Source organism: Amphiprion ocellaris, chromosome 1, assembly GCF_022539595.1.
Source record: "Amphiprion ocellaris isolate individual 3 ecotype Okinawa chromosome 1, ASM2253959v1, whole genome shotgun sequence".
NCBI lineage: Eukaryota > Metazoa > Chordata > Actinopteri > Pomacentridae > Amphiprion > Amphiprion ocellaris.
The window spans coordinates 4,066,198-4,088,364 of record NC_072766.1 but is presented as its reverse complement, the minus strand read 5'-3'; the positions used below and the strand labels follow the sequence as shown (position 1 = coordinate 4,088,364).

The 22,167-nt window shown below is 37.8% G+C and overlaps 2 protein-coding genes across 2 annotated transcripts; one reads left to right on the top strand and one right to left on the bottom strand.

Moving 5' to 3' along the window:
* The first annotated feature begins 1,465 nt into the window (after nt 1-1,465).
* LOC111577621 (long-chain fatty acid transport protein 2-like) lies at nt 1,466-8,519 on the top strand. Its single transcript, XM_023283973.3, has 10 exons — nt 1,466-2,001; nt 2,889-3,098; nt 3,554-3,712; nt 3,942-4,066; nt 4,191-4,385; nt 5,423-5,513; nt 5,594-5,792; nt 6,681-6,778; nt 7,884-8,014; nt 8,098-8,519. Exons 1-10 carry the CDS (start codon nt 1,533-1,535, stop codon nt 8,269-8,271), a joined length of 1,851 nt encoding a protein of 616 aa, XP_023139741.1. The 5' UTR covers nt 1,466-1,532; the 3' UTR covers nt 8,272-8,519.
* On the bottom strand, nt 8,272-15,262 carry hdc (histidine decarboxylase). Its single transcript, XM_023283968.3, has 12 exons — nt 15,187-15,262; nt 14,908-15,080; nt 14,679-14,792; nt 13,260-13,382; nt 13,026-13,163; nt 12,808-12,951; nt 11,076-11,142; nt 10,768-10,930; nt 10,542-10,632; nt 10,350-10,448; nt 10,166-10,267; nt 8,272-9,332 (listed from the first exon to the last, which is right to left on the bottom strand). Exons 1-12 carry the CDS (start codon nt 15,212-15,214, stop codon nt 8,553-8,555), a joined length of 2,022 nt encoding a protein of 673 aa, XP_023139736.1. The 5' UTR covers nt 15,215-15,262; the 3' UTR covers nt 8,272-8,552.
* Between the last annotated feature and the right edge of the window lie 6,905 nt (nt 15,263-22,167).

The window sequence follows — 22,167 nt, the reverse complement described above, 5'->3', positions numbered from 1 at the left end:
CTTAAATAAATCTAGTTTGAGGCCTAATCTATGCCTGTGTGTTTGCTTCTTTACACCGCTGTTAACAGTTTAGGCTGTTAGATTGTTCCAGATAAGACAAGTACAAGATACTTGCGTAATGTCAGTTGATTCCTCCATAATGTGCAGATGTTTGCCGGAATGTACCGGAAACTGATTCTGAAGGAGAATATTGTGACAGAAATCTGGACTGGTTCCTTGGGTCGGTTATGTATTAAATCCTAGATGTCTGAACAGGGACGTGTTAACAAGGTAAACAAAAAACAAAAAAAAGATTTTCGTAAGAGTGTGTCTTTAAAAAAATCCCCCCGTCTTTTTGGGGTGTCTTTGTGGCGGTTTGTTTGATGTTTGTGGTCATGTTGCATCTTTTTCTGTTGTTGTTTTTGTGTCTTTGAGGCCATTTTGCATCTCTTTGCAGTTGTTTTGTCTATTTTTGCTCATTTTTTTTACTAGTAGTCATTTTGCATCTCTTTGCAGTCTTTGTTTTCGTTTTTCCTTGGTTTGTGGTTGTTTTGCATCTCTTTGGGGTCATTTTTGTTCCAAACAAAAAAAAAGTGTTAAACTAATCAGAATATGTTTTATATTTTACATTCACAAAGTAGCCTCCTTTTGCTTTGATGACAGCTTTGCACACTCTTGGCATTTTCTTTTCTACAATATAGAAAATAATCACTCCATCAAGGAACACGGTGGAGTATTTATTTATTTATGACCAAGTTTAAGTTAAGGGTAAAGGTCGATAATAAATGACTGGGATTATTTTGACTCTTAAGAATCCGTTTGTTTATTTTTAGTTGAGTGCACGTCTAAACTCTCGAATACCACTATCCACAACCAGTAGGGCTAAATACAGGACATAGCCACTACAATACTTCTACTTTATTGTCCACTGGTCACAGATTTTGTTTAATAATGCAAAGTATAACTGGCAAATAAATTACAATGGAAGATCTTAGATGGAGATGGAATTCTATTTATTCTAGAGAGGAAATAACAAGCTGCACCAGTCTCAAGGTTAAAGCTTTGAACCCATTCATTAACATTTCTAATCTAGGAATGTACTTCAATCTGAAATATGGAATTCTGCATAATGGGCACTTCAACTTTGGCTACTTTGAAGTCTTTTTGATGGCAATTACTTTTGTACCTTTACTTAAGTAAAATGACTTTCAGTAGTAATAGATTACCTCTGCCGTGTGGAACTGGTACTTTTACTGACATCTGAGTACTTTTTCCACTTAAAAACACTGAAACATTTTTACATCTCTCACCGCTGATCAGTGAGGGTAGCACCAGACTTTTTTTTTTTAGAAAATTCCTCTCAAATTTGAAGACAGGCAGAGCAAAAAACTGGTCGCTCTAATTGCAACCAAGAAAACATGTTATTCCTTTTTACGCACGGGGAGCAGTGATGCGTTCAAAGTTCAGGAGGCGTAAACGGAACTTTTGAAAACTCCTGCTGAAGCTCGATTCTTCCAGCAGTTCTCTGACAGCCGCAGCTGCGTCTCATCAACATGCTTTCATATATTCTTTACACCGCTTTGGCGCTTTTGCCGTTATTGCTCTACTACTGGAGAAATCCCTACATTCTGAAAGACATAAGTTACGCAATCGCTGCGATCAAAGTCGGAATCCGTCTGAGCAAAAGCGGCAAAAACTTTCGCAGTATTTTGGACGATTTCTTGGACGCCGTGAAGAAACATCCGCACAAGAATTTCATTGTTTTCGAGGACAGTTCCTACACTTACAGCCAGGCCGACAGGGAGAGCAACAAAGTGGCCAGAGCTCTGTCCGCGCATGTGCAGCTGAAGCAGGGGGACACGGCGGCTCTGTTCCTGGGAAACGAGCCCCTGTTCGTGTGGATGTGGCTCGGACTGGCCAAACTGGGATGCACGGCATCTCTGCTCAACTACAACATCCGATCCAAGTCTCTGCTGCACTGCTTCTCCTGCTGCGACGCCAAAGTCCTGATCGCTGGAGCAGGTGAGCTGGAGTTGTCCTGCACGTGTTTGTGCAAAGAATTTCATATTTTCTGCATGGCTTTGTCCATTTGCATGGAGTTGCATGAGGTTTTGCAGACCTACAACCCTGTAAGTCAATAATTGTGCCTCATAAACCAGCAATTATTTGAAATTAACCTTTAATTGACACTTGTTCAGCACACTGGAGTCTTGTGCAGGAATGAAATGAACTTATTCTTTCACAGTTTCTCATTAAATGCGTTTCCTACGTTGAATCTGTTCTGTGGGGGTCACTGCTATCTGTCGAGAAGAGATACTTCATTCATTCAGTTTACAGTAACCAAAAGCCATATATTTGCATGTATATTGCATTAAGAATCACTCATAGGTCTTCAAGTGCAATTTCTTTTAGTCTAATCACAGCCATAACACTAAACAAATCCTGAAAAAGCCATTAAAAACTAAAAATTGATTGGTTCCATAAAAATAAGAAATTTGGAGTATTGAGTCATTTTGGTAGAATTTAGTTTTGTTAATTTTTCTTATAAACAAAAAAATATAATTTGTATTTGTTTGTGTCTGTCTAATGCAGCCATGATGATAATATTTGAGATTGTGTAAAATGTAATCTTTTTAGTACAATGTACAATGCTTTACATGAATAAACCATCCTATCTGTTGCATTTGTGGTTGAAAATATGTGCAAACTGCAAGAAAGACACTTTCCAAAGCACCTCATGCCTGGTTTGTCATTTCTGTGACCTTGTTAGTTATTGTCTGATCTGCAATAAACTCATTGGCTCCATCACCTATGAATCACCACTACTCTTGGCATTATAATCCCTTTTTATTGCCACTGCATTGACCTCCAGGAAGGCCTCACCGGCTCTGCTTTGCTTCTTTCTGCAGACCTGCGAGGGGCCGTGGAGGAGGTGTTGCCCACCTTGAAGCAGCAGGGCATTCAGGTGCTCATCCTCAGTGACAAGTGCGATGTGGAGGGCATCGAAAGCTTCTCTGATAAAATCCAGCAGGCCTCAGATGAGCCAGTGTCGCCTCAGCTGAGGGCCAACCTTAACCTCAAGAGCCCTGCACTGTACATCTACACCTCAGGAACCACAGGTAGCCTGACAGGTGTACCTACAGGGCAGCCAATAAGACTTTGTCTGAAGATATTTGGGGGAATTTCTGCTATTTTTGCCATGCATTTCTAAAGTAAATTACCCTCTTATTGATGTTCTGAGTCATGTGAACAGATACCAGCATGCGTGTTATCAATGCCTGAACTTCTTTCACTTTAACAGCTGAAGAAGTTGAAGAAGCTGAAGTTTTCTTGATCCTATTTTCCTTAACAATGAATAGATGCCCCATGAAGTGCTTTGTAAATGCTGTATTTGTCATTTCTGAGCATTAAAAGGTGACAAAGGCAAATGCAAAGATATGCAAAGCTCCTACCTTGCATATCTGACCTCGACCTCTAATCTGAGTTTATATTTCTAGCTTCGAGACCTTGAGCGACAGAAGTAGGACAATAAAACTATACTACTTCTGTTTCTAATGGCATTGTTATCTTTCAGGGCTTCCCAAAGCTGCTGTGCTCAACCATGAGAGGATGCTGATGGCGTCTTATCTCCAGTCGATGTCCGGCATTCATTCAGACGATGTCATCTACATCTACCTGCCTCTGTACCACTCTGCTGGTTTCCTGATGGGCCTCTGTGGAGCCATAGAGAGAGGTAGCTCATGAAACACTGCCCGCAAATGAAACCACACATCCACATTTGTACCCTACATCTTTATGATAACTCAAAGTTTACTAAAGGTTAAGCCAACAGGTGTATGACCTCAAGTAACAGGCAGTTTGGCTCTGATTTTTATTGTTTGTATTTCAAAGTCCTAAAGTTCAGTTTACGACACCTGCTGAGCTCGAGACGGTGTGCCAGCTGAAATATGTGTCTCCTTTAGGCATCACTGTTGTTTTAAGGCGTAAATTCTCTGCGTCCAACTTCTGGAATGACTGCAGAAAGTACAACGTGACTGTTATTCAGTACATAGGAGAGATTATGCGCTACCTCTGCAACTCACCAAAGGTAAACAGCAGAAAAATGACACAAGCAAGTTTAGTAGCATCTAGAAAACCTTTTATGTGAAATTTGCATGGTCAGAAACATTGACTTTAGAACGAAAACATGTTTCTGACCCTTTGTCCTTCAGAAAGACAATGAGAGGGATCATAAAGTCCGGCTGGCTCTGGGGAACGGGATCAGGGCCGACACATGGGCCGACTTCCTGCAGCGATTTGGAGACATTCACATCTGTGAGTGCTACGGAGCCACTGAAGGAAACGTCGGCTTTGTCAACTACATCGGCAAAGTCGGAGCTATTGGCCGAGAGAATTTTTTCCATAAAGTAAGAAGAGGATGCATGCTGTTAGTTTGTTCTGTTTTTTTCCTGCAAAATAACCTGTGATACCATTATCTAGAAATCGACCCATGTCAGTTATTGGTACTCAAGAAAGGCTGATAACCGTGTTTTGGAACACACACACACACACACACACACACACACACACACACACACACACACACACACACACACACACACACACACACACACACACACACACACACACACACACACACACATATATATATAAAAAATCCAAATATATATTTTTGTTTGTTGTAAAAAAAGAAATTGTTAATATATGTGTGTGTGTGTATATATATATATGTATATGTATATGTATATATATATATATATATATATATATGAAAAAATAGGCAAAAGAAAACAAAGAAATTATATATGTATATTAAAATGTATTTTTTGTTTTAAAAATAAAATGTAAAAATTTAATTAGATACATGTATGTATGTATATATAAATATATATATAGAATTGTTTTACATTTTTATTTTTTAAACAAAAAGTACATTATATATGTGCATATATATATTTACACATAATTTATTACTTTGTTTTATTATATTTCTTTTGCTCATTTATATATGTAATTTTTTTTAGTTTTTTTTTTTTTTTCAAATTGTATACTGATAGATAGATAGCATAACATAGCATAGCATAGCTTTAGCTGCTGTAAGAGTACCTAATCTCCTAGTTTGTGGCAACAGCTTCTATTTCTTGCTCAGTTTTTATGGTCTCTGTTTGAGAGACATTTCTGAGACCTCAGAGTGACAACAGACAGAGAGGACCTGAAGCAGCACATTTAATTCATGGATAACTGGTCAATAAAAATAACATACTGAGGATCTGAAAAATGCCAAATATCGGCCACAATAACTGGTCAGGCCGATAATCAGTCCATCCCTACCTTGAACTTACTGGTTTGGCTGTATTCTGTTGTCTAACATTTACACAAATTTAGATTTTAAACGTGCAAACCAAGATTCCTAATATGACAAATTTCTTGAACTCTCTTTCAGAGATTTGTCTCGTACGCTCTCATAAGATACGACACGGAGAAAGAAGAGCCGGTCAGAGACTCCAAAGGATTTTGTATTAAAGTCCCAACAGGTGAGCCCGTCTCCTTCACAATAAAACTCCCCTGCTTGACCTTTAGGCTGAAACATGTCACCTGTTGCTTTAACTCACAGGAGAGACTGGTTTGTTGGTGGGAAAGATTTCGAGGACGACTCCCTTCAGCGGCTACGCCAAGAACAAGCAACAGACAGAGAAGAAGAAGCTGAAAAATGTGTTTGAGACGGGAGACCTTTACTTCAACAGCGGCGACCTCCTGAGGATAGATGATGAGGGATTTGTCTACTTTCAAGACCGCATCGGAGACACATTCAGGTCTGTGGATGAAACCAGTTGAATGAATCTAATTAGATGAGTGAATAACGAAAACAAGGAGCCTGTATTATTGTTGGTTAGATAGCAGTGAGGGTGGAGAGACTGACCTGGATAAATGTGTGATCTTTGTGGGTGAATTAGAAAAGCTAGAAAAAGCTTCATTTGGTTTTGAAGTAATACAGCTGGTAAATAAGACATACAGATGGATGACATATTAAAGGAAAAGTTAACATAAAGTGCCTTAGTAAGTCATTGGACCATCATGTACCAGAACAGCTTCAGTGCAGCTTAATTTAAATTTTACAAGTTTCTGGAGCTCTGATGGAATGAAGAAAAGCATTCATCCAAAAGATATTCACTCGTTTTGTGTTTTGTGATGGCGCTGATCAAATACATTCATCCAAAATCTCCCTTAGGTGTTCAGTTGAGTTGGAATATGGTTGCTGCAATGGCTGTAACATTTGATTCACATCATTTTCACACTTATCCAACCCTTCAGTAACCCTTCAGGCCTGATGGGTGAAGGCATTGTCATCCTGGAAGAGACTATTTCCATCAGCACAGAAGTTATTAATCATACTAGAAAGTTGATGAGAATAACTGAGGACAAGAGAGCAGCTTTTTCTTGTCACCAATACTGAATTAAATTTAGAATGTATGACAAACCACTACACTGAAATGTTTTTAAGATCGTTAAAGTCCTAAAATTTAAGTAGCATAATGTGAGATTCCAGCTGTCAGTATTTAATTTTTTTGTAGTTGATATTATTCATCACTTATTTAGACTGTTGATTAAGTAAATGTATCAAAGTTGTAAGAAGCTGTACCCAAGAGCAAACACTGTAACCATCTTATGCAACATGTTGTCTCTGTTACCATCTAATACAGATGGAAAGGAGAAAACGTTGCAACCACAGAGGTGTCTGATCATTTGCTCGCTGTGGGCTTCATTGAGGAGGCGAATGTCTACGGTGTGAAGGTGCCAGGTAATAATTTAAGATTTAATGTTAGTGAAAATGTGTATCTCTCATATAATAATGATGAAAGTCTACATCTGACCACGATATCTGTTTTAAGCACCTCTTGGACTTTTCACATGTCCATGAATCATTTTTCATTCATACATGCCGACTTATATGGAATGTTTGTAAATTATATATATTTTTCCTCATTTAAATTCCTCATTGACATGCATGTATTACAACATCATAAAAACACAAAAAAAAACTTTGAAAATAATTACATCAAGTGTATATTCCCTTTGTTGTGTTGGATCTGAGCCCAAAGTTGTCCAGAATGTGAAGAAGCTGATTAGCATTTCCGTATTGAAGATTATCAGCATGAATGCTAAAATCACCCACTAAAACAACACAGTCAAAATCAATGCACACAACAGACAGTAGTTTGGCAAACTCATCAAAAAAACTTTGCATTGTATTTTGGGGGTTTGTAGATATTTACAATTGTTGTCCAACGCAAGGATTTGAGCTGAAGAGCAACGTATTCAAAAGAGTCAAACTTTTCAAAGGATGTATTTTTGCACTGAAGACTGTCCTTAATCAAAATGGCAACTCCCCCTCCCTTCTTATGCAGTCTTACTTCACTCAGGAAACTAAAGTTTGGAGGTTGCCTCAATAAGAACGGCTGCATTCTTATCTTGCCTGAACCAAGTTTCAGTTAGAAACATAAAATCAGCAATTATTTGAAGTCAGTCAGTGTCATCTGTGGCAGATTGTCCCAACATTATATATTCTTCTGGTGTAATTTCAATTTAAAATGCTCTTTTACGTCTTCATACACAGACTATGCAGTGTGCTTAAATATTAGGCTTTTTTAGCGCTTTTTTTCATTGAATAAAGTGTTAATGTCCAATAAATTTTGCTTCCATTTATAGATTTTTCTCTTTTTGGACAATACATATGGGCATCTCATGGGGGTTCACATGTATGATCATTGTAATCATGTGTAAATACAGTATATGACATGAAAATTAAGACAGCCTTAAAGAGAAAATGATGTATTTGTGTGTTTTCCTGTCTTTATGCCTTCATATATAGCTGTTGTCCTTTTACTTTGACCCTGATTGATTAGGCCACGAGGGAAGAATTGGAATGGCAGCTCTGAAGCTGAAAGAAAACATGGACTTTGACTGCAAGGCTACATACCAGCACGTCAAAAGCTATCTACCCAGCTATGCAAGACCTCGTTTCATTCGCATACAGGTGAATGCAACAACAAAAAATTGACATCTTTGTCTGAAAACATCTCTGCAACCGTTAAATGATCATTTATTGTACTCTGGCAGGATGACCTGGCGGTGACCGGGACGTTTAAGCAGATGAAGGTGAAGCTGGCGGAGGAAGGTTTTAACCCCGCTGTCATCAAAGATCCTTTATTTTTCCTGGAGGACAATAAGGGCTACGTACCCATGACTCAGGAGACATTCAACTCTATTTCAGAGGGAACACTCAGGCTCTGAGAGAGTTCAGTGTTTATTATTGGATCGTCAAGCTCAAATAGTGCATTTAATTTTTAGATGATACAAGAAGCCCGGTAATGATAAACGAACTGTACATTATAGCATTTATATACACGGCACATTTCATAGCTTCTGTGGGGTACATTGTGTATTTCAAGGGATGTAATTTAGTTTGAAATGCTTTTCTTTAAAAAGATAATTTCATTAAAAACATGATTGAAAATAACTCTTCAGTTGGAGAGACCAGATCACTGTGTGGGTGTGAAATGTTGCTTTCAGGGTCACTGCAGGAGCGTCGGTGCAGTAGCAGTTTCCAGTGGAGTAGGAGGAGGAGCTGCATTAGCTACAGGAGAAGAAGACATACAGTTTATTCTCCTGCAGGTGGAGGACAAGTGTTTCTGAGTTCCCTGTGACACCTTCAGAGGGCAGCAGAGCTGGTGCCGACCGCACTGCACCCACTGGTTGCAGAAACTGGGCACGCTGTAGAACTTTGTCAGCTTCTTCAGCACCTGTTTGCCCAGAAGATTCGAAGGCATCTCTGTAATCTTAAACATAGGCCCAGATCCTGCGGTCGATGGCGTGGGGAGACCACCTGCAGCATCTTTGAGGTTAGGCCTTGTTTCAAAGTCAGACAGCGGGCCGATGTGGCTGTAAGGCAGAGGCTCGCTGTTGCAGCTGAGAGAGCGCATCGGCCTCCTGGAGCGATTCCAAGCCTTGTCAATCCACAGCTCCACTTGAGCTTTGTCCAGTCTGGCAGCAGCATCCTCTTTCTCATCAGACCTGGTGTCTGAATCTGGGTTTTGGTTCTCTTCGGCTCCTATCACTTCATCTTCCCCTGATTTAGGCTGGTCAGCGTTATTCAGAGCCTGCGTCTCATCTAGAAGAGCAGAAGCTGTTTTGGAGATGATGCTCCAGTCCTTGAGGATGTCCTCTGCACTGGTGAACTGGGAGGTCACCGTGAATCGAATGATGCGTTTGGTGTGAATGTCGGCAGGGATGAGGTACATGGTGCCGGACCGGGTCAGTCTCCTCAGCAGCTCCTGGGTCAAAGCATTTCCTGCCTAGAATAAGAAAATGAAATTGAATATTAACCCTCCTGATGTCTTCATTTATGGGCACCAAAAAATATTGTTTCCTTGTTTGAAAAAAATCCAAAAATTCAGCAAAAAAATTCCACAAATTTCTGAAAATTTACAAAACCTTCAGGAAGAAAATTCCAATAATTCCTTGAAAGCTTTCATTAAAAGTTTTAGGGAAAAAATCCCCCAAATTTGGCAAGAAAATTCTTGTAAACATTTTCAAAAAATGAATAAAAATTTTCCCAAAAAATCCTAAAAATATCTAAAGTGATTCCATATATATCAGTAAAACTTCTAATATTTTCTTAAGAACATTCACATAAAAATCAACCAAAATCCTGCGAAATTCGCTGGATTTTGGTTGCCTTTTGTCTGAATGTTGTTAAAGAGACTTTTTTTTTTAACATTTCTTTTTTCTCCACCAAAAAATGTTGAAAAATTTCCCAAAAATGTTGAAAATGTGTAAGTTTTCACTGTGAAAATATATTTTTTCAATTCAAAACCCACAGGACAACACGAGGGTTAATAAGTGTTGAAGAACCAAAAAGCCCAAATTTCCAATGAACTCAGGCCAAAGTTTCAACTCTGGAACTCTGATATTCTCTAATGTTCAGACACGTCGCTCTGCCGTTTACCTCTGCTTCATAAAACCAGTTGACCTTACTGAGGTAACTCACCTTTGAACAAGGTGTGACTGAGATGTATTTCTCTATAATGATTAGCCAGTGAAATATGAGTTGCTTAACAAAGATAAAACAATCATTCTACACAACCATTTTATAGGTCACTGTGTAGTTCAGATTCATGCTGCCTACTTTCAGACAGAAGACCACCAGGCCGAGGTGCCTCTCAGCAGGAACCTCAAAATTTGGGTCACTTTTAATGTAGGACTCCAAGAGCTTTGCCATTTCAATCCCCTAAAAACAGACAAACAAAAAAATCAGAAGTGGCATTGAGTCCTGCATTGATTTGCAAGAAGACCAACTAAATCCTACTCACATGTCTGATATGAGCCTGGAGGTTTTTCAGTCCAAAGGAGCGCATGACGAACCAGAGTTTAAGGGAACGGAAACGTCGGCTGAGGGGAATTTGCCAGTGCTGAGCGACAGAAACAGTTCATGGTTAATGGAAGAAATGAGCCACTGGGACAGTTAAACCTCTGATTTAGGGAAAAACATAATGATATGATACCATGAAATCAGTGGCAGCCTGGGAGTTTTCATGTCTGAGATAAACAGGATCAACACTGAAGGTCTGCTGGAGCTTATATTTATCTTTTACCCTGAGAAAACACAATTAAACCAAAGTATTATTAATAAGGATCACCATATTAACAGTTTACATTTTCAATTCTAGATCTGTTTTCATAGATAATGATGCAGAAGAAGTCCGATAAGGTCTTGATTTCCCGACTAACCAGAACGCTGTGCAGTCAAAGTGGACCATCATCCACTTTGAAGGGTTAAAAACAAAAGAATCTGCAAACTCGATGCCCTGTAGGGACAAGCGGAGCTCTGGACAGAAGTAGGCTGATCCGGCGTACGCAGCATCAACATGGAGCCAGAGTCCTTCTTCTTCACCTGCAGAAAGGTTTAAATTTAAGCTGCAGTCATTCTAACTTCTCCTAATGTGTATCAGTGGAACAGCAGAATGTCTGATTTTACAGAAAGTGTTTAAAAAAAAAAAAAAAAAAGACATATTTGGAAGTAAAATGTGAAAACACACAGACTGGTCCGAGTTCAGACAGCTTGTCGAAGGCACAAACTCCCGTCGTTCCCAAAGTCGAACAGAGCTGAAAAAGAGGCAAAATCCTAGATGAGACGTGGCTTTTAATGTCTGTATTTTTCTGCATATTTCCATCGCTTTTAAACCAGAATTTTCTTTCTTTCTTCAGTCTTTCCTTATATTTTGCTGTGTGAATCATGTAGTTTTTGACGTTTCTGCCCATTCACATACTGATGCACAAAGTTCTGCTACATTTTAATGTTTTTCTATAATCTCAGTTTTTTGGAAAACATTTGATATTTTTTCTTCTGAGTGGTTTAGGTGAGGAATATACATGTGAAATGTGGGTTCCAAAAAGACACCGCTTTTATGAAACAAGCTAAAAAATGTTGTTAATACAGCAGTTTATTAATAGGCTGTATATGTTGTAATTTTTTAGGTGAGAGGGTGTTTTTTGTAAAATTACTGGAAGTTATGTCCATATAGAGGCATAAATAGCATACATTTAACATACATGGATTTAAAATACTCAAAATACAAAGTAGAGGTACAACATTTGACTAAGTTTTTGGCTACACATGGCTGTTTAAATGGTAAAGTTGCAATCAAGAACAGCTTTGAGGGTCAGCTGCAGCCAAAAATTTGCACAAAAAAAAAAGCATTTTGAATTTGAATCTCCTGCACTGAAAAGAACAACATTCGGCAGCTGAATTTCACATCTCAGATACTAATGGTACTTGACCGCAACATCGAGAAGCTACTACATACATTTCTGTTTTCTCAAGGCCATAGCAACTTTGAAAAAAAAAAAAAAGTTACCGATTGTTCCTGATAAGTTGCAGCACTCTGTGTTCCTTGACAGATACTAATAGTATTTTATGGCTTTAGAAATATTTGGCAGCGCTGTAGAACAAACTATTCAGGATGTAATTCCAGCTAAAACATAAAAAACAGGGCACCCAGATAGCTCAACTGGTTGAGCAGGTGACCCATGATCAGGGGCTGTAGTCCCCAATACAGCGACTTGGTTTCGATTCCAGCTCACAGCCCTTTGCTGCAGGTCTCTCCCCATTGTTATCCCTACTTTCCTGTCTTACGCTCTACTAACCTGCCAAATAGAGCCAACTGTTAGGGAATTCTGCGATGTTGAGAGATGAATCAGGAGGCAAACTCAGAGACACTCTGGAGACTCAGATGGCTTATGTTGAGAATAAGGTTTACTGATATCAGGAGAAATGATACAGCAAGTAACACAGTGACGTGAGCATCAGTCCTGAGGAGTCTCTCTGGCCTTGGCTACATATACAGTTGGAAGGCATGCCTTGTTTAGGTTACAATCCAAATATGGTGACAGGTTTGTCTGTTGAGAAGCGCCATCTGGACAATAACATAACTTTGTTTTCCTTACAAACAGTTGTCTTTAACTTCTATGTTTTCTCTAGCAAGCGTCTGTCTGTCTCAGGGTCATATTAGGGACAGAGAGCACAAACATGTTTACATCCTCAGTTTAGGAGAAACATGGGTCAAGGGTGACATCCTGTAGAGTAAATTGGAGGGACTGCAATTAGCAGACATCCTGGCATTTAGGATGTCATAAAGTAAGAGCAGTGAGGGACCAGTGAGTAAATTTTCCTTCACACCAACAAAAACTAAAAAAAAAAAAACATAATTCATCACAGAGGCACCCCGTTGCCCTGTGATGTCCGCTCATCATTCACTGTAGAATACGTACCATAAAAGGGACCAGTCCTCTCCTCCTGTCCTCCTGTATGGCTTGTTTCAAAGTGTCTCCTCTCAGAGACAAACGCTCATCAGTGGGCAGAAACCGGATCTTCACCAGAGAGATCAGACCTGCCTTCTCCACTGAGGAATGGGCCTATAAGAGCACACTAAATCAGCTTCTCAGCTTATTTCGTCAGCTTGATTGAAACAAGAAGTGACAGTACCGACCTGATCTGAAGCGTAGGCCACCAGTCTGGAATTCAGGACTGAATCGTCCATGTCCTGGTCGAGTTCAGTCCGCAGCTGCAGGATTTTGTCTTTCCTGGCTGCCAGCAGAGCAACTAGTGTGCTCTCACTGACTGTGCTCTGACAGATGAAGCAGGTAGAAGAAAACATGATGAGCTCCAGTCAACACAGAGACTACTGCTGGGTTAAGGTTAAACAGATGGAGGTGTTGCAAACCTGCAGTATTCCTCCACCTCTGCTGTCAGGATGGTGATGCAGGAAGAAGGAGGGCAGCCCCAGAGCTTTACACAACCAGTCCATCACGTTCATTTCCAGTTCTGTACATGCCGGGCTGGAGGCCTGTTCACAGTATAAATAATCAAGATGGTAGCTGCTGTTTTTAGGTTATATTATAGAAAGATCCTCAGTAGTATTCATTATAAGTTTTAATGGAGAGTCTCCTTTGAGTGAAAGACAGAAAGAGCCTGAACTCGTCTGAATCTGTTCTAAAACCACTGGAGTGAAACAAAGAGGCCTGAATTCTTTCTGCAACCAACAAAACCTTAAGAAAGCAGCAAGTATTCAGGCTTTTCCTTGTTATGTCCTAAACTAACCGATACTTCAAATCATTCATTCCTCCTGCTGTTCATCTTTTAGATACGTTAAAAGCAGCAGTGCAACATTACATTTTATTTATCATATGTATGTAGATGTACTTGTGTGCATAATGTGTGGGTGTGCATACTTTGTTGTGTGTTGTGTAACCTACAGTTAGCTGGGTCAATATATAATTGAGGGACTTTTGAAGTCCATGGGATATATCTTGCATACATTTTTATTAAAAGTAAAAAAAACTAATGTTTTTATGTTCATTATGATCCCGTCTTTACAAATTCCATCATTATTTATGATGGAAACAATCAGTTATTCATAAAAAATGACTGGATATCGCTAAAATGTCAACTTAAATAACCGTCCAAATTTAATAACAACCACCTTCTAATTAGCTAAACAATAATAAAATGAGCTGATTCAGAAATAGTTTTGATTGTGTTCTTTTTATTAAGTTGAGATAATCATGACAGATTTTTCTTTTTTGGCAATACATCAAATTTTATAAGGAAAATAACTAATTGTATCTGTGTCTGAGAAATCACTTTCAACTAAGTTACCCATTACAAAATCACCTCTCAAGGAAGTGTGTTAATTCCAGATCACATGACCTGCTCCACATGATGTCATTTCCTCCTGAAGAAAAGACTGGCCAGACTCCAAGGCTTTCTGAGTTATTTAATATAAAGTAGTCAACAGGTTTACTACAATATCTTTAGAAATAACTCAATTGTGTATATAGTATTTAGAAGAATCTTTCTGTAAAAATGCCATGTGGTGTTTGGTTATAGGTGGCCATGTTGATTTTAGGCCTGAAAACAGCAAAAATGTCAACTATGATACCTGTCAACAATGATACAAAAAGTCCCACAATTATACTGTATATTGACCCAGCTACTTTAAATGAATTGCTCCAAGTGGGACTAATAAATCTGAGTTTGGACTGGAATTGGAATGAAAGGTTGATTTGGAATTAAAATTTAATGTTGAATCTGAAGTTGAATTTGAATTGACAGAAAGCTGTGGTCTGTATTGCCCTCTTACCCAGGTGAACCCCACACAGTTAATAGCATCGGCCAGCATGTCTCCTAGCATTGAGGGCCATGAAGTCAGACTGGGGTAGTAGGCGTGCATGTGGGGACTCTGCCAGTGAACCACCTGCACAAAAACATAAGAAAACACATTTATGAACTTACATTTCATTATGATTTCAGTGGATTCGAGCAAGCCAGCTGAATTTAAAGCAGAAGTTGCTGTAGAAGTAGCAGTTTACTCCAGGCATGATGACTTTCTCGATGTCGTTGAAGATGTTCTCCCAGTCCTCCGGCTCTGTAGGCGCAGCGTCTGGAAGAAGCTCCTTCATGTAGCCTGGCTTCACATCTGGAATGACCCTCCTCTCCCTGATGGATTTCAGATACTGTGTGATGTAGTCAACCAGCTCCTTACCTGAGCAGTGATGGACACAGTAATAATTAGAGACACGCAATGCAGTGAAATATAACACTAACAGAGTCAAACTGGGTGAGCATAGTGAAGAGGATCCTATGATTACCTCTGCGATTGTACTCCTCAGCCTGCATTTTTAGAGATGAGACTTCTTCAGGTTGGTTTGTTGTGTAACAGGTGGCTGCACTGATGCTTTGTGTGTTCAGCAGCAGAGATCACAGAACTATAAAGACCCCGGAGTGAAGAACACGCCCTGAATTAGTGACGCATTTGACTCGCCAAACAAACGTCTCCCATGTGTTCTTTCCATCACACATCCACTCCACATTTGTACTAAATGTTTACCCTCCTCTCGGGGTGATAAACTATTTAGGGATTTTTAGATTTTGTGCAGTACATCCTAAGAAATGTGTATATTTACAGTTATATTAGTTTTATAAGAAACTGTCCATTGGTCATGATGCACAGGTGTGTTTCCATTTATTAACTTTTTGTTATTGCATTAATATCAAGTGTTGTCATGTCATTGTTTCTAAATTGTAATGTTAAGAGAGAGCGCAATGAATGAGCAAACTTAGAACAAATTAGAGATCCAGAAAACACATTTCCCTTTTATTTTTGCTCTGTATTTTTAGAAAAATTTGAAGGATGTGTAAGTTAATAAAAACAAAGCAGAGATGATTTGTTTGAAGAGTTATTATCACTGTATGTACATCAGCAACTAATAGAAAAGTTACCTTTTTAATGCTAAACTACAAGAATTTTTTTTTTGTATTTACAGTTGGTAAATCATGAATTAACAGCAAATTATGTATTTTAGAAACAGGACAAAGTTCAGGTAATGAGCTGCCAGCACATTTCTATTATTTTATGTATTTTTTTAATGTATTTTTGTGCATCTTTTTAACATTTTCATTTTTTTATATTGTACATTTACTTATATTTATATATATATTTCTATAGATACAGGGGCTGCACAGTGGTGTAGTGGTTAGCACTTTCACCTTGCAGCGAGAAGATCCCTGGTTCGCGTCCCGGCTTTCCCGGGATCTTTCTGCATGGAGTTTGCATGTTCTCCCTGTGCATGCGTGGGTTCTCTCCGGGTACTCCGGCTTCCTCCCACAGTCCAAAAATATGCTGAGGTTAATTGATCATTCTAAATTGCCTGTAGGTGTGAATGTGAGAGTGATTGTTTGTCTCTGTATGTAGCCCTGTGACAGACTGGTGACCTGTCTAGGGTGTCCCCTGCCTTCACCTGAGTCAGCTGGGATAGACTCCAGCCCCCCCATGACCCTAGTGAGGATTAAACGGTGTATAGATAATGGATGGATGGATTATAGATACAAAGATACAAAATTACAAATTTCAATGTCACTTTTTTTAAATTAGAGATTTAAAATTAAAAAGTAGATTTTTTATTTTAATTTATATTTTTCTTTCTTTCTGTATTAAATTTATTACATTTAATACATGAATAATCTAATAATCTGTTGGATGACAACACAACAGTGGCAGTGGAAATTTTTCTGTATTAAGTACTTTTACTTTTACTTTGAGCGCATTTTCAAGAAAAATAACTAATGTGCATCGTTCTTTTACCACTGCCTGTTTCCAGTCTTTATGCTAAGCTAAGCTAACTTGCTGATCTAAATGATACAGTTTGCATTCGCTGTTTTCTCCTCATCACATCTTGTCTAAATGCACTGGACGATGACTCCTCACAAACCAGTCGGAAGGTAAAATTCAGGACCATTAGGCAGAAAACATGAACAATGAATGAACACACAGTAAAAGGTAATAGGATCATGGGGGTCGAAGCCGTCTATGTCACGGCTTATCGCTGCCTTTTAAACTCTGACAAAAAGCTAGAGCAGCACCTGCACTGTTCACACACTGTCCTGTTTGCTGGGCTTTGTGCTCGACATGTGATAGCTTTCATGTGGCTCTTTGGGGAAACTAATAGTTGGATGCAAATCAAACCACCATTCAAACACAGAAAGCAAACACTAGTGTTGTATTAGAGAGACTGTGATGAGAGGAAACCAGTTCTCTGAAATGAGTTTATGTTCATCATGCATCAGAGGGCGTTTTTGTCTAAGCCAATTCTTTATTATTAAAATACAGATGTAATACACTTAGATGATATTTTTAGAATGTTTATTTGATAGACAGAGTCTGCACTGTATTATTTTCATCATACTTTTTGCACTATGTACTGTTGTTTTACAGATTTTCCCTGTTTGGTGAAATTACAGATAACAAAATAAAATCACAGACAAGAAACAAACTGTAAAAACAAAATAGCACAAAACTGTAAATAATGTTCAAATGTAAAAACTGTGTTTTTACAAACAGTATTTTGTCCTTTTACAGCGTTTGACTGTAAAAATACACTATTTTTGTTACATTTAAATCAGTAAAAATATGTTATTTTACAGGTATTTATTATTTTAGAGAAAGAGTTGATTTATTTAGTATTGAAAAATGTTAATTTTCAAACTGTTATTTTACAGAATTCCCTATTTTCCTATGTACAAATGATATCTAGTAAAATCACAGAAAAGAAGTATTATTTACATGTTAACTGTAAAAAGACTAAAGCAGGCCAAAACTTTTAATTTAAAATATATATTTTCACAAACAGTAATTTGTTCTTTTACAGCGTTTGACTGTAAAATGACACTATTTTTGCTATATTTAAATCAGCAAAAAAATTGTTATTTTACAGCTATTTGACATTATTTTAGGGAAAGATTTGCTTTATTAAGGACTGAAAAATGTTAAATAATTTTCAAACTGTTATTCTACAGATTTTCCCTGTATTTTTTTATGTGCAAATGATGAAGTATTATTTCAACATTAACTTTAAAAAGAAAAAAACTGGACAAAACTGTACATAATATTCACATTAAAAATGTATATTTTCACAAATAGTAATTTGTTCTTTTATAATATGTGAGCATAAAATGACAGGTTTTTTTAATAAATGTTTTTTTAATAGATATTTATTTTTCATAATATTTTATTCATTTTTCCTTCTGACAGTTTTTTTATCTACATGTCTACATAGATAGATAGATAGATAGATAGATAGATAGATAGATAGATAGATAGATAGCTAGATAGATAGATAGATAGATAGATAGATAGATAGATAGATAGATAGATAGATAGATAGATAGATAGATAGATAGATAGATAGATAGATAGATAGACAGACAGAGACAGACAGACAGACAGACAGACAGACAGACAGACAGACAGATAGACAGATAGATAGATTTTTTTATTGACTTTATTTATTGTTACCTATCCATCAATTTTAGTGCAACTCACACTGTGGATTCAAAAATTTTTTGGAACACATATTTGACAGATGAGGTTTCCAAACTGCTACATCGGTTAAGCTCAAGTTTGCTTTTAAACTAGACAAACAAGTTCTTTAAATCTGGGCATTAACTGCGACTTTTGATCCGACTGAAGGCAGGACACCCGGCAGCATGCAGTGACTAATGCTGTGTCGCATAATGCACAGAAATAAGTGTTTTGTGACATGGAGCTCAGCACACTGTGACTATTGTGCTCCTGGTGTGTCTGAGCCTGATGAAAGCAGGTTTAACCATAATTGTGCGATTGAAGCGCGATCGCTTCCTTGTGACATCAAAGTCAAAGTGCTTCATGTTGGGTCTCATTCTGTTGCTTTTATTCAAATAAGCCGAGAATATCATCGTGACTTCAGCCTTTCACAAAAGAGACTGTGGGCTTGATCATTCAAACCAAAAGTCAAAAGCAATGGACACTTGGTTTGACATAAACAGGGGTTGAAAAGACAAATGACTCATGATAGGACTGTCTGTGAATAAAGGGGGGAAAAAGGGAAACAGGAACAAAAAATAGGTTTAAAAATATTCCTTCATGGTGCCAGCAATTGTGGTTATTAGTAAAAATGCAATAAGGAAAATATAATGCAGGATATGAACTCATTTATTAAGAGTATCTGTACTTTCCTTCTTTTTTTCAATTTTAACTTCCAAACTTGTAGCTAAATGTTTCATTTATTGAGTATAAATGTGAGAGTGCAGTGAAAAAGCAGAACTTGCCCTTAAGCAAGGCCCAGATCAACAGAGTGGTCGTACTGGGCAGCTACTGGTGTTTGTGTGTGAGTGCTTTACTGTGTACTTCTATTTTAATCCCATTGTTGTTGTACAAATGCAACAAGAGAGCTCTCAATACAGACATTTGTGCAAAGCTAAGCTCCTTAACCAGGATACATTTTAAAGGCAATATCAAATTTTATTGGTTATGTGGACAAAACAGTTTGATTGCACAGTCAAACAATAACGTACAGCTGATTGTGAAACTTTTATGATACATTCAATGCAACTACAGTCATAACCACAGTGTGTTACAAAGGTTGTGCAATGTGTCGTTCTGATTTCCAGTCCACAGATCTGACTGTTAGTTTATGTACAACCTTCACCTTTTTTTATTTGATAAAGCACAGATATAGAAAATAAACAAATGGCATTTTATAGTACAGTGTCTGATGTAAATATGAGATCAGCTGACCTTAAAACCAACAGGTGAATATATCTGAACAAGTGCTCACTAGAATCAACTTGAACTGTTCTCTAAAGTTAGAGCCTCAAAATTCCTGACAAAAACATCTTCAGTCAGGCATACAAAGATATAACGATGCTAAGCCAACATAAATGTTATGCAACAACTTGACAGCATACAGTTTTGGACTCTCTCGCTGACAATTGTGTATGACAGGCTGTGGTACTGTTTTCACTTCTATGTAGACGACATCCAGCTTTGTCTGTGAAACCTCAAACTTCAAGCATTTCTTGAAGACAGAAAGGCCTGTAATTTTCTTCATTTAAATTCAGACAAAACTGAAGTTATTGTATTTGGCCCTAAACACCTGAGAAACACACTCTCTAACTATGTAGTTGCTCTGAATGGCATTGCCTTGGCCTCCAGCACAACTTGAGTTGTTTTTATCCTTTATATAGTCTTTAACTCTTACTTGAAACAAATCTGAAGCCCTTCTTGTAGTTTCACAACATCATCAATGTCAGGAACATTCTGACTCAGAGTGACACTGAAAAAGCAGTCAATGCATTTGTTACATCTAGCATAGATGAGCGTAATTTCCTATAATCAGGATGTCCCAAGAGCTCTCTGAAAAAAACCTCCTCTTGATATAAAATGCTGCAGCCAGCGCTCTGATGAGAAACAGTAAGAAACATCATAATTCTCCCTTAGTAGCTTTTCTCATTGGCTCTCTATAAAATCTATAGACAAATTTACAATGCTTTCCTCACCCACAAAGTTCTTAATGACCAAGCACTATCAAAGCTTAAAGATATTACTGTACCATAATATCCTAACAGAGCGCTGCTCTCACACTGCTGGTTTATTTGTGACTCCAAAAGCAGAATCGGAGACAGAGCCTTTAATTATCAACTCCTCTGTTATGAAACCAGCTCCCAGTTTATATTCAGGAGACAAACAGTCTCTTTACTTTTAAGATTAGGCTTCAAACTTTCTTTTTTGATAAAGCTTATAGTTAAGACTGGCTCCGGTGATCATAACCTTAGTTATGATTGTTGGGGAATTCCCATAATGCACTGTGTACCTCTACTCTCCTCTTTTTATATATTTATCTGCAGGTCATTAACTTTATATCTTATCTCTCCTGTAGTTTAATTTTCTCCTCTGTGCAGGTGCAGAGTTCCACATTTCCTATCTGTAGTTATCGGCCTCTCCAACCTAATTCCTTAGCAGAGTACCTGATTTAGAATAGAAGATTGCTATTATCAATTTCTCTGTATATCTAGGACATACGCAGGAACTGAAAAGACATTTTTCTCTTACCTTCTTACAGTTTTTCTAAGTCGCTTTGGTTCATTTTTCAGATCAGAATTGAAATTCTCAAAACTGTTCAATCTTCACATCATTGTGTCACTTGTGCACATCAAAAAAGCAGTTTCTCATTTCTTTCAGCAAGTTGCAAATGCTTTGGTTCATCCATGCAAATGATTTTGTACAATTCTCTGCTGTTTCCTACATTATCAGCTGCTTATGTCATGTTGATCTAAATGTATTATAATGGGTCTCTGTTGAATAGTCTCACCCCCCACAACATTTAGACATTAGTTCATCGCATCAGTCTTTACATGCAATATGGTTGAACAAGTTGTCAGAATATGTCAAGGATATTTCTATACATTTTCATTAGACTTTTTCAAAAATCTGTCCTGAATTGGTAAATTGCTCCCAGTTGAATCTTGACTTTCTCTAAGAAATGGAAATATGTGAAGGGTTCAGGTTTTCTGAAATCACTCAAAGACACAAGAGAAGATATTCATGATGTGGATGAGAATTTACGTCCAACAGACAGGAACGTCAGGAGGTGAAGGAAGACTGAACTGTAGATCCTACAGCACTGCATGTACAGTTTTCCCTGAGGAGATTGTCCTATGTTCACATTTCTGCTTTTGTTTTTTGTTTTTTCTTTGTGCTATGCAGCTCTGTTTTCCTTTCTGTATCACAATGACGTGGTCTGTCAATTAATTACAAGACAAACAGTAAAAGTGTAAATGTGAATCTTGTCCAGTCTCTTGCAATCAATCTTCCACATACACTAAGGTGCAACTTACAATTTACAATAATTGTCATCAAAACATTAAGCATAGTTTCCATCAGAACATCCCTCCAGAGAACACTGTTATAATGACAACATGACTAAGCAATCTGACTGTCTGATCCACACAATGACACAAGGACTTGTCATTCTGATGCTGACATGTTCACTAACAAAGATTTTTACTTTTGAGAGATGAACTAAGGATTTTGAGCAAGGGACTGGCTTTTGCAGGTAATACATGATGTTTTGCTATTTGTACGAATTGTTTTGAGAAATGCACTTACTGTTTTGCAAATGTCGAGGATGATTCGAGAAATGTACCAAAGCGACTGAGAAAAACTGTAATAGTGCCATACATTTTTTAAAGATAAAAAAGATCAAATACAGTATAAATAAAATAAAATAAAACATAGAGGAAATGACCACCGGAAG